Here is a 12,544-nt window from a genome sequence, read left to right as displayed (position 1 = left end):
AAACACTAAACAAAATAGTTTTAAATGAATTTATTTTACTCGATACAGTAGCCACACAAAGCACACATACACAATCTTGCAAACAAGGGTATGCCAGAAGCATGAGTGATAAGCTATTGAACTCCAGTCCTCCAGAGTTTAGCTCCAACCGTAACCACCACAGATGTCTGTAATTTTCAAGAAATCTTAAAGATCTGAAATACTTTTTTCAGGTGTTAAAACTAAACTATGCAGGACAGTGGCCCTCCAAGACCAAAACTGATTCAGAACAAAAAGATCTTTCAAAGTTTAGCATTTAAACACACAACCAATTTAAAGCGATAGTTCACCCAAAAATGAAAATTCTTTCTGTGAGTAGAGTGAGCCTTCACTTACAATAGAGTGAGTCTTCACTTACTCACTCTATTGTCCTTTCAAACCTGTATGACTTTCATTCTTCCCCAGAACACAAATAAAGATATTCTGAAGATGTTAGTAACCGAACAACGACGTTACCCATTGACTTTCATTGGTTTTGTGTGCATACAATGCAAGTGAATGGGTGCCGCCGTTGCTGGGTTACCAACATTCTTCAGAATATCTTCTTTTGTGTTCTGGGGAAGAAAGAAAGTCATAAGATTTTTACATTTTCACATTAAAGTTTTTAAGTAACAATACACAATCACTAAAACTTGTGTGGTGTAGTCGTCTCCGGCTCTTTGTAATGCATTATCTTTGTAACTGTCAGGCATCACTTGTCCATCAGCGAGTCCAGCTGCTCTTGCAGGGAGGCCAGCTGTTGAAAGAGAATAGAGATGATGGATGGCTAGCAGTAGGGGTATAATTGAAGGCTAAGTGAAATGCTCTACAACACCTCCAACGTTGTTACTTTTTTCCCCTCAGGCAATTTGTCAGTTTAGGTGTAAACAAACAGTGCAGAAGAAAGTGACATTGATCAAGGGCTACAGGTTGGGGTGTATTAAGTAGAAGACATGTAATGCAATAACACTGCTCAGCAATATTGCATGAGGACAACTACATTCACCCGTAGCTGTGGGAATATGTAGAAGCAATGCAAAGTAATTAATGTTCTATGCTACATTCATGCAGGCCTTTGGGTTTGCGTGTAATCCAACCTGTTCCATCTCTTGCTCCTCTTGATGAATCATGTCGTTCAAGTGAGACTGTAAGCGATCCTGAAAAAAAGAGAGAGAGGCTCGATGAAACTGACAGTATGCCGTTTTGATGTTAGCCATTTGTGAATGTCTTAGCTGCTTGTAAACAGATCTATTTGATTTGTGGCCGGTGACTAGAGCTCAGATAAGCATGACCTTTCCCTGTCCGCTGTGACTGTAATGACCGCTGACAAATGTGGCCGGCGCCGTCGACACAGCCCAGCTAAAATGACAGTGTTAAGTGTCCGACCCTGTTTCACTGCGTCTAAATCCTCCCAATGGAGCACATGGCAGAGCAATGAATTTTTATGCTTTATTTTGAGTTATGTAAAAAGAGCTGATTGTGGGAAATGCAATATTTATGTCTTAAAAAGATACCCAAAACTTTCCTTCTTGGGTCATTTTACAAGGTTGCACAGCGCAAAAGATGCGTCACCAATACATGATAAAATGATTTGGAATGAATGTATGTGCCTTTAAGCTTTTACTGTTCAGAGGCAAAAGAAACTCACCCGCAAGGCTTGATTTTCCACCTCCATGATCAATTTCTCCTGTTGCTTTTTGCGGGCACGTGTTTCCTGCAATTTGGCTTTCAGATTGTTAATCGGCACCTGGTACTCCATTACTGCAAATCAAATAGAGTTTGTGAGCCTTACGCAGGAATCCCCGTTAACACGCGTGAGCTTTAGTAGCGAGCCCTGATGTTGATATCGCTCATTTAGAGCTCTTCTTTACCTTTGAGAGCAAGTTGAACTGTGAACATTCGTTTACTCTAAGGTCCCAATTATCCGTAAAACCCTTCACACTTCACACTTCACATACTCCATACACTCAACCCTTCAGACTGCATAAATACTGAAAGGCAGCCTGTACATTCTGCAGTTCAATTCTTGGTTCCAATGGGGAAATATACACATTTCCAAGCTTTGTGGACAATACACAAGAACTGATGAAAGATGTTTCAACAAATCAAGCAAACATTATGTGACTTATACATCTGTGAAGCAATAAGGGTGAGTAAAACTATATGATTTCCTTTCTTCAGGCGGCACATTAATACACGCTAAATCTCTGGTTCTTGCAAGTCTTATGACCAAACATGAGAAAACCCATCATATTTAAAATCAGATTGCCGCCATATGGTTATGCAACATATCGAGAGCTAAATAATTGGATAAAATGACAGGATTTTAATACACAACTACTTATTTGTATTTAACTGAAGAAAAGAAGTGACATACATCTGGGATGACATCAGGTTGAGTAAATTATGCAACGTTTTTTGGGGGTAAACTATCGCTTTAAGAAAAATGTCATATTTACCATACACATTCTAATATATATATATATATATATAGATAGATAGATATAGATATACTTTATTAATCCCAACATGGGACACTTAATTTAGATTACTATTAAAACCCTTTCCTTTTATGGATTATCAGACCATAATGACATGATGATAAGCAGCATGGCTAATTTTCTGTCAGTTTAGCTCTAGCGCTAATGTGGCAATGAAACCTGTCAGGTGACAAGCTTGAAAGATGAAGGTCATGTGTGTCTGTCGCTCACTACTATGGGTAAAAACTCCAGACGGCCGGTACATCTGACCTAAATACAGCAGCACGCTCATCATTCAAAAGCTAATCTAGGTCGGCTGTTGTTTGTCTGCCGGTCTGCCTCTCTGCAATACTGAATCGGGATTTTAAATTGAGTGATGCAGTGCTGATTCAGACAGCCCTTACCGATCTGACTGTTCCTATCGTTCTCATCTCGTCCTCCGTCACTCTCGCTCAGCTTCTCGTGGAGTTGCCTGACCATGTCGTCTTCAGTGTCCATGATGTTGAGGTCTTCATCCTCGTGCCGTTCGCCCTCTTCATCTTCGTCCTCGCTGCTGCTGCTGATGTCGTTGAAGATCTCCCGAAGCTCGTCGTGTTGGACTAAATTGGGAAGTAAAGCTTGCTTTACTCGAGAACGAGGCATTCAAAACATCTTTTTGTATCGTGAGTGCTCTTACGATGCCTACGGTGATAGTTTATTAGCTTAGTTACCTGAGGAGCCATGACCCTTGTGTCCAGAGGTTCCAGGTGAGGACTCCAGGTTGGATAGAGATAAACTGTTGTCAGGTTCTTTACTCTCATCTTCAGCAATAATCTCCCATCCTGACCACAGGGTCAAGGTTCATATATCAATAATCCCTTTATGATAACCCAATAATCCCTTCATCTCTTTCTGGACCAGCTCATTTTGTTACATCACTGTGCCGTCAAGATCCACAAATTAATACGTGACTCACGTGACCACCTTTTATCCTCTTATACTGTCATTCTGAACTTCACCTACCATTTGATCAGTGAGCAAGTCTGCCACCTGGTGGAAATGCTCAGTATTACAGAAAATGGAGTCAGGCATGACACAGGCATGTAAATTGGCTCTGACATTTGCATCCAGCGGAGTAAAAAGGAAAAAGCTAAAAAAAAAGGATACGGACACTGACAGCTTCGGCGTCTGTGCTCAAGAGCCTCTTCACCTCTTTTTCCACATCAGGAGACTCGATGTACTGTAAAAATAAATCAGGTTAGAATGCAGCCCCGAAAAAAGCATTCTCAAAAACGGCACACATGCATCTAAATGCACACATATACTAACAGTAGGGACTGGCTGTGTGCCAGAGAACACATTAGCGATTAAAAAAAGGACGCCAAGCCAATAGCCGGCTTCAACTTAAAGAAGATTTATTCAAGAGCCTTCCACTCACTCGCAGTCACTTCAATCACAGCCACATGCAAATTGCTTTCCTGCATACCTTGGTGGCAAATGAAGAGGGAATGTTTTATTTAAATGTAAATCGTAGGTTACCATTAACTCATTGATCTTTTCCTGCAAGAGTAAACATTTTACCAACTAGGACTGATAGAGCATTTTGGAATCAGAAAAGGAGAGAGATAAAAAGAGAAGACAAACTGGAAAAACGCTTGAGGGAAATCAAATGAGGTTACCTTCTTCTTCGCCGTCTTTCTGAACCGCCTCTTTCTTGTGTTCTTTAGAGGGAGGGTAACTGATGAGAGACAGATGTAAATGCATATTACATGAGTTTGATCACTCAATTACTCATAGGCTGTCTTCACACTCATTCCAGATCTATTCCAACAAATTCCAGAAGAAAAGAGAGAGGGGTACTTACTGCCGTGGTTCCACACAAATTTCTTGTCTCTGTCCTTGTCTTTCTTTTTGCTTTTGGAGTCTGCAGTGCCAGTGGGCTCCTCAAGAGGGGGGTAGAGATCTCCATCCAGAGTGCACACAAGCATCTAAAACAAGAAAAAGGAATAGTGATACTAGAGCACTTGAAAAATGCGTATTGCTATTAAATATTCAGGTTGCAGTGACTTTGGTGTTAGGATTAAAGTTTTATAAGTAGCCCATTTTGCATGTTTCAGAGTGTTTTGATAGTAGAGAATTTACCTGACAGATATCAGCAGTCTTGTATAAGGTCTTTTTGTCAACAGTCTTCAGTGATTCTAGGATGCAGGGTAAATCCACTAACTTACACGCTAAAGGAACACGGTCCACACGTACAATCCCATGGCGACCATCAGCTAAAAGAATAAGGTAACAATTTAAACCAGTCATCCTCAATTGGCGGACCGCGGGCCGGATCCAGACTTTTGCTTCGTCCAGACATCCTAATCCAGTACGGTACCTCAGAGATGATGTATTTTTAATGGCTAACCCGGAAGTAAGCGCCGCGCTGGTTCTCTCGACCGAAAGCCTATGCATTTTCCCCACAGACTTTTGGAAGATCGCAAAAAATAAGCTCTGTGATTAACAAAGGTTTATGATGTTTACACATTTTGTCTATCAGGATAATCTTTTCAAATTAACACCAATGTTACTTTTGAAGCCGAAATACAATTGGCAGAAGTAAAAAGCTAACACAATGCTATAAACAGACTACACTTAAGGTCGCTCGATATCAACGTCACCACCACCAAACCGCCGACAACTCTTTCAAACTTGATTAAAATGTGCTCCCTGGTAAGTAATTACTCCGTGAATGAATCTATGTTTTAAGAGATTTGTGCCCATGTTGCAATATTATATGCGCGATGACGTCTAACGTCCCCGCCAAAGGAGGTAGTTGCTTTTAGCAGCTTGTTAGCAACCGCCGTTTTTAAGACACAATAAAGGCTTTAAAAAAATCACAAGCGGGTTATAATTGGTGTGTTTTATGTCACAGAATAAAACGTGAAAATATTTAGAGGTTTTGTTTACCACAGACCTTATTTCGAGCGATTAACCAAAAACCCATTTAAAAAACCCATAAGCTGCATCTGAATTCGCTCACTTGTTCACTCATTCACTATTCCCTATATAGCAAATGCTAAATAGTTCACTATATGGGGAAGAAGTGAATGAAAACGAGTGAACAATTTCATGAATCATCAGAAACAAAATGCATTGTGGGTAAAAAGTAGTGAACAAATGTAGGGAATGAGTTGTTTACTCAGAATTCGGACAACACCACAAAATGGCAGACACCCGATATTAGTGCACTATATAGGAGATAGGGGGCGAATTCAGACACAGCTATAGACTTTGGAGCGATGGAACCGTAAGTCCTAAAATGCTAACTCGCTTCCGGGTTTTGCATACAAAAATACATCATCTCTGAGCCTCCCTATAGAGAATAGGCTTGTTCGACTTGATGCAGCGTATATAATTGGATTATAGCGATATTTCAAACTAATTAGTTTCTTTAATTAGTATCACACATGTATCCAATCTTGTAATCAGTCATTCAGCCTATTTAAATGGAGAAAGTAGTCACTGTGCTGTTTGGTATCATTGTGTGCACCACACTGAACATGGACCAGAGAAAGCAAAGGATAGAGTTGTCTGAGGAGCTCAGAAAGAAAATAACAGACAAGCATGGTAAAGGTAAAGGCTACAAGACCGTCTCCAAGCAGCTCGATGTTCCTGTTACAACAGTTGCAAATATTATCCATGGTCCATGGAATTGTAGCCAACCTCCCTGGGCGCGGCCGCAAGAGGAAAATCGACCCCAGATTGAACAGAAGGATAGTGCAAATGGTAGAAAAAGAACCAAGTCTAACTGCCAAAGAGATACAAGCTGAACTCCAAGGTGAAGGCATGTCAGTTTCTGATCGCACCATCCGTCGCTTTTTGAGCAAAAGTGGGGCCCAGGACGACTCCGCTTTTGAAAGAAAAACATAAAAAAGCCAGACTGGAATTTGCAAAAATTCATATTGACAAGCCACAATCCTTCTGGGAGAATGTCCTATAGACAGATGAGTCAAAACTGGAGCTTCACATCAGTCACATCAGCTCTATGTTCACAGATGAAAAAATCAAGCTTTCAAAGAAGTGAACACCATACCTACAGTGAAACACTGAGGAGGCTCGGTTATGTTTCGGGGCTGCTTTGCTGCATATGGCACAGGGTGTCTTGAATCTGTGCAGGGCACAATGAAATCTCAAGGCCATCAAGGCATTCTGGAGCGAAACATACTGCCCAGTGTCAGAAAGCTGTCTCAGTCACAAGTCCTACAACAGGATAATGACCCAAGACACAGCTAAAATCACCCAAGAATGGATAAGAACAAAACACTGGACTATTCTGAAGTGGCCTTCTATGAGTCCTGATCTGAATCCTATTGAACATCTATGGAAAGAGCTGAAACTTGCAGTCTGGAGAAGGCACCCATCAAACCTGAGACGGCTGGAGCAGTTTGCTCAGGAAGAGTGGGCCAAACTACCTGTTAACAGGTGCAGAAGTCTCATTGAGAGCTATAGAAAACGTTTGCTTGCAGTGATCGCCTCTAAAGGTTGTGCAACAAAATATTAGGTTAGGGGTCCCATCATTTTTGTCCATGACAATTTTCATTTGTTTTATTATTTACAATATTATGTTGAATAAAAAAATCAAAAGCAAAGTCTGATTTCTATTAAAAATGGAATAAACAATGGTGGATGCCAATTACTTTTGTCAGTTTCAAGTTATTTCAGAGAAAATTGTGCATTCTTCGTTTTTTTGCGGAGGTGTACCAACAAATTTGAGCACATCTGTATGTGATTGATCTTTTGCGGCTATATCCTCTAATATCTTTATTTAGCGCCAAAGATTAATTCAAGCATTAATTTCACTAAGATTTCAATTTTTAAAACGGCATTATTCAGTCAATATTGAAGATATTGTTGTTATATTTTCACAGAATATTCTGTAGGATGATTTTATGTAGAAAACAGTAAAAAGGCTTTTGCTGGGTTTTCACAAACAGGGTCACATTTTATAATAAAAAACGTTCTAATTGGGAAATTATTTAAAGATAGAAGTAGTTCTGGTATGAATGGCATGGAAAGGCTAATTTAGTAAGTAACTTTGTTTTCTGTTTATGTTGAGAGCATTTTAATTGTTACATTACATTTGCTGTTTGTATGTTATCAGTAGTTTTTTTTTTGTTTACAAATATTAATGATCAGACTTCTATTAAGAGGGCACTCCCCTAAAGCCACAGAGCCTACAATACATACATACTGTGGATATCAAAATATATTGTTTGGAAGAAAATATATAGACCGGACCTCTTGGAACTTCAATTGAATACCCCCTTAATTTAAACCATGTTTTGCAATAAAAAACTAAGTTTGTGTCAGCTCGGCACATATACTGTATTATACACAAGTGACTTTGATTCATAAACTGAGAATCTGAACTTTTCCTACTTACCATGTAACTCTATAGTAAGTCTGTCTTTCATGTTCATGCTGCTGGACTGGGCAATCCGTCTGACTGTAGAGGCATATTCCTAAAGGGAAATATATCACTCAATGAATTTTAACATATTTAAAATATCAAAAACAGCTTTTGCATCCCACTAACTTGCCATTATTGTTCTGTTACTACTAACTTGACAGTGGACTGAGTCTTCCCACAGTTATATTTTACATACAGTAATAGGTATATTCCAAATTACATACAATATTGTGTTACAATATGTTAGTGTAGTGTGTATAGAGAGATTCTGTCATGCTGTATAACTTCACAATAAGTTCATTATCGTATCCTAATATTTTGTACCTCCTTAAGACTGTAGCTGGTTATGTATTAACATAACATATTATTATATGTGATGTTGTTATTGGCCCTACAACAATTTAATTTCTCATTATCATAAATGCCTAACTATGGGGATGTCATCATACCATATAACACTTTCAACTCGTCAATGTCGGTTAAAATGTTCTGAAAGTGTGCATTGGGCAGAATATTACATTTTATTTCAAAAACCAAATTAAACGATAAAGAAACAGACCTGAGGAAGCCGCAGAACAAACTGACTCTCCAGTTCATGAGGAGCGTCTTCTTTGTTTTTAGAGCCAACCTTTCCAACTGAAACAAAAATGTTTTGTAATGGATCTATAGTCAGTTATGTTATGGTAATAACATGGGACTCTTGATTCAGTCAATTGATACTTGGTGATTATATAAAATACTTTGCAATGAAACCACTAAAGTAACTAACATACTTTAATTATTAATGTAAGAGAGATATAAAGTGAATACATGTGTGCTGCACTAACGTTACCTTTTTTTGTTTTGGAGGTCATATTTGGCTCGTAATTCTGTATACGAAGTAAACAAAACGAAACAACTGAAAACTGTTTTCTTAAAGTGACGAGACAGCATGTAAAATAAGTATAAACGTAAATAAGAGACAAATAACTTAGACGTAAAGTTAAAACAAAGGAATGTAGATAAAATACTCACCGACCACGGAGAAGCTAATAGGCTAATGTTACAGATGCTATCTCATATGTAAAAGCTTTGAGCTTAAAACAAATTTAAGCAGAACTTGACCAGAATAAAAATGTTATTACATATTACATACAAAAACACAGATATTGTGAGACAGGAACTGAATTCAGCAAATAGGTGCTTCCTCGGTGAATTGTTGCGGACGACTTCTCTTTGGATTAGAGCATGTTTGACACCTGCTGTTGTAAAGCTGCAACTACAACATTTGAAAACCTGTAAAGACAACTATGTTACACGTGGTGTTTAGAGTCGAATTCCAATTTACTATAAAATGCGCTCGGTTGTTTTAGGCAAACAGTGTAGATTATTAAGAAATAAAAAATAGACGTGGATGTATACATTACATTCGATGATTTTATCAACCTCCCATATGGTCTAGCGGTTAGGATTCCTGGTTTTCACCCAGGCGGCCCGGGTTCGACTCCCGGTATGGGAAGTGGAGATTTTGACGTTTAGAAACGTTACAGTTAGCAACTCTATACAACAGCAGAGACGCAGAGATTTTCCGTTCAGTCTCATATAAGCGATTAATTCTAGGACGGGGAGTCATCTGTATCTTATACGTTTTCAACAACTACAAAATACATTCAAAGGTAAAAAAGTGTTTAAAAGAGGCCCAAGGGAATGTCACTTAAATTCACGTGATTTTAGTAATAAAATGTGCTGCAGTACAGTCAGTTCTCGAATAAATCCTCCTTGGAAATAAGTCGGAAAATACTGACGTTGTACCAGAACTTTTCTTGTCTCTAAAAACCTGAGAGAAAAATTATGCATACACAACATCTCTTCCTCGCAAACAACACTAAAGTAATACCCTACCCTTAAATTCCCCAAACAGGCATTTTCCGACAATGGGCGGGGCAGTTATTGCCTTCAAGGGGTCGTCTGAATTTATTTCCCATCAAACTTACGTTTAGTAAACATCAGGGGTTGTCCTTGTGAGTACTACCAACGGGCACTCACAATGATATTCAGAACACGTCTATTTTCCCAGCAGATCGGAACATTTTAGCTAGTTAACCGATAAAGTAAATAGGTTACACATTTATTTTAACCATCTAAAGTCTAACGTTGCCTACACTGTTCGCACGAAACAACGTATTTTGATTGGTCGACTGGGCGCCAACGTCGGGATTCTATCCACAAACTGAAACGCGAGTCTTGCCCTCGCAGCTTCGTTGATTAAAATCGTGGCGTTCCCTCGTAGCGTGAATGGGGTGTATATGCCGACCGCCGGGCCAATCGCTTTCGAGGGAAAATGTGAGCGCAAGGAATTCCCCACGCAGTGAAAACAGTGTAACCTTATGTTAGGCAGGCAGGAGTACGCGACAGAGCTCGCGTTTCTGGAGTTTCGGGAACGATGAGCTTTCGGTAGTTTTCCCCGTTTGCCAAAGCGAATGAAGTCATTGATGACATCTTAAAGTGAATCGAAAAGGAGGACCGAGATGGTGACAGATCGCTCAGTATTGGTTTCATTGAGATGATCGCACTGTATCCATCTCCGTTTACCCCGTGTTAAACTTTAAACGGCTGAAGTCACCATCTGCACCACTGTTATGGCACGTTAAACAGAAAGGTAAGTGTTTGTAAAGTGGCATCTAACGTACTCTGCGTGCTTGAAAATGTTTCCACTTGAGAAATGATGGTTGCACTTCGTTGTTGTTATTTCTGGTAGGTGCGCGTGATTATGTGCTTCAAACGAATCCCACTACGTTGATTTTATAATAAGATACATTGTTTCACCTGGAAACGTATTACAGTAGTCATCATTCTAAATAGCCTCTCGGATAGTTAGCAGAGTTCGTTGTGTCCCTCTCCCATAACTGAGCACTGAGTTGCTCCAGGATGATTGAGGGCATGTGACCAGAATGATTTGTTTAGTGTAAGAGCTTCTTTTGTAAGGATGACATTGCCTGTATCAAGACACAGTACGGGTTTCACATGAGTGTGAACAATCACTTTTCCAGTTCTCTGTGCTTGAGCTCGTGGTGCATCTTTGTGTACCAAAACTGTTTTCGTCCAGTCCAAACACTCGTTTGTCAGACTCTGGATGTTTATATGTTAGGCTGGTGTGTCATTATAACTTAGCAGTGAGACTGTAACAGAGTATCAAACCTGCTGTTTCATATGAACTCATTTGAGGTGTTGTCGTAAATTTGTTAATGTGTTTTCTGTTTTGTGCCTTGATGTCTCACCCGTTGTCTGACTGTTTAAATGTTCGCCAGATGTTTACATATTTGGGGCTATGAAACTCTCCTTTGGGATGTCCATGTTGGAGTAGGGCTGTGGTGATTTCAGGATACCGGCCACTGGGAGGTGCAGGGTCAGGGGGCCTTGTGTTCTCCTGCTTTGGGAGTTTGTGAAATTAGTCAGCTCGGTTCATCCAGAAATGTTATCAGCTGATTCTGATGCCACCCTCCCATTAATGCCCCCTTTACACACCCCAGAGGCCTTTCGATAGCTGGAAATTCCAGTCTTCTGAAACTAATTATACTGACTGAGAGGCCCTATATACCCCCTAGTTGGTTATATCCTTATTCTAGCAGAGTCTTTTCTTTCAAAAACTGTTAAAGTACTCCCCCGTTTTTTTTCCTCTGACTACGCCTCAGAACTCATGCCCGATGACTGTGTTGTGCCTTTGAACTGGTTTGCCAGAAGACACAAAGGGGCTCTCAGACTCTCACTGCATCTCAGCAGATGAGGCACATGTCTGAGATATCCCAGAACAACAATGAGAGGTATGTGGGTCACCCTTATCCAGGGAACATCCCTATATGCGACAATGATTGTGAATCCCATTAGCTCACGTTGAAATATACATGAAATGCGTGATGTTAAAATGGAACATGTGGAGAAGTTCAACCTGATTCATTTCATTCCACTCTTTGTAAGCTCTGACTCCGGCTTGGCCTGATGGTATAGAAAAATCACATGAGATATGGCTTAATGGGCTGGCTATTGATTTGTCTCCACATTTGAAGACATCAGTCTTTATAAACTCTGTATCCAGGAACTGCATCACCAGGGCATCATCAGCTGAGAGCTCTGTGCAACATGAGCCGTCGTCTTGCAGACAGATTACAGGCATCAGCAAAGGTATTTGGAGTGTGCTAGAAAAAGATGCATGAGATGACACATCATTTTTCAGTAACTATGACATCACCATTTAATATCAAACAGGATACAACGTGTGTGAAGAACAACGAATTGAGTCACTGTCTATTGAGTAATTCTTCAAAGCTTCTACGTAAAACATTTAAATATGGCTGTCAGTTCTGTAACACTGACAAGCACAAACCAGATGTTATGTATTTGTATTGGGCCAAACTGAGTAAAGTCCATATGTTTCCACAAGGTGGTGTTGTCCATATACAAGCAACAACATTATAGAGATGTGAAATAGACACGAAGCAGGATGTTGTCATATTAGTCATGTGTAATGGTTCAATCTGTACTATAATTTTGTTCTTTGTGCTTGATTCAATTACAAATTTCTTAAGACAAATAGTAATTTGTAACATATAAAGAGAAATAGCTATGATTCCCACCC

The 12,544-nt window shown here is 39.6% G+C and overlaps 2 protein-coding genes and 1 non-coding gene across 3 annotated transcripts in view; 2 read left to right on the top strand and 1 right to left on the bottom strand.

Moving 5' to 3' along the window:
- Positions 1-559: 559 nt before the first annotated feature.
- Positions 560-9,309, bottom strand: taf7 (TAF7 RNA polymerase II, TATA box binding protein (TBP)-associated factor). Its single transcript, XM_057349552.1, has 13 exons — positions 8,947-9,309; positions 8,765-8,801; positions 8,492-8,568; positions 7,906-7,984; positions 4,620-4,753; positions 4,342-4,465; positions 4,157-4,215; positions 3,645-3,717; positions 3,209-3,319; positions 2,903-3,097; positions 1,667-1,779; positions 1,116-1,175; positions 560-775 (listed from the first exon to the last, which is right to left on the bottom strand). The coding sequence occupies exons 2-13, from the start codon at positions 8,784-8,786 to the stop codon at positions 731-733; spliced, it is 1,092 nt and encodes a 363-aa protein (XP_057205535.1). The 5' UTR covers positions 8,787-8,801; positions 8,947-9,309; the 3' UTR covers positions 560-730.
- Positions 9,310-9,358: 49 nt separating this feature from the next.
- trnae-uuc (transfer RNA glutamic acid (anticodon UUC)) lies at positions 9,359-9,430 on the top strand. The gene has a single exon. It is a non-coding gene; the product is annotated as a tRNA-Glu (tRNA).
- A 562-nt stretch (positions 9,431-9,992) lies between these two features.
- The window catches only part of elf1 (E74-like ETS transcription factor 1), a 42,318-nt gene continuing 39,766 nt past the window's right edge, over positions 9,993-12,544 (top strand). Inside the window, exon 1 of the mRNA XM_057349549.1 lies at positions 9,993-10,570. The gene's annotated coding sequence lies outside the window, so the exon portion shown is untranslated. The remainder of the gene's footprint in view (positions 10,571-12,544) is intronic.

This window comes from Triplophysa rosa, linkage group LG13 (assembly GCF_024868665.1).
Source record: "Triplophysa rosa linkage group LG13, Trosa_1v2, whole genome shotgun sequence".
Lineage (NCBI taxonomy): Eukaryota > Metazoa > Chordata > Actinopteri > Cypriniformes > Nemacheilidae > Triplophysa > Triplophysa rosa.
The sequence above is the reverse complement of the archived record's forward strand: the minus strand, read 5'-3'. Positions and strand labels throughout refer to the sequence as shown.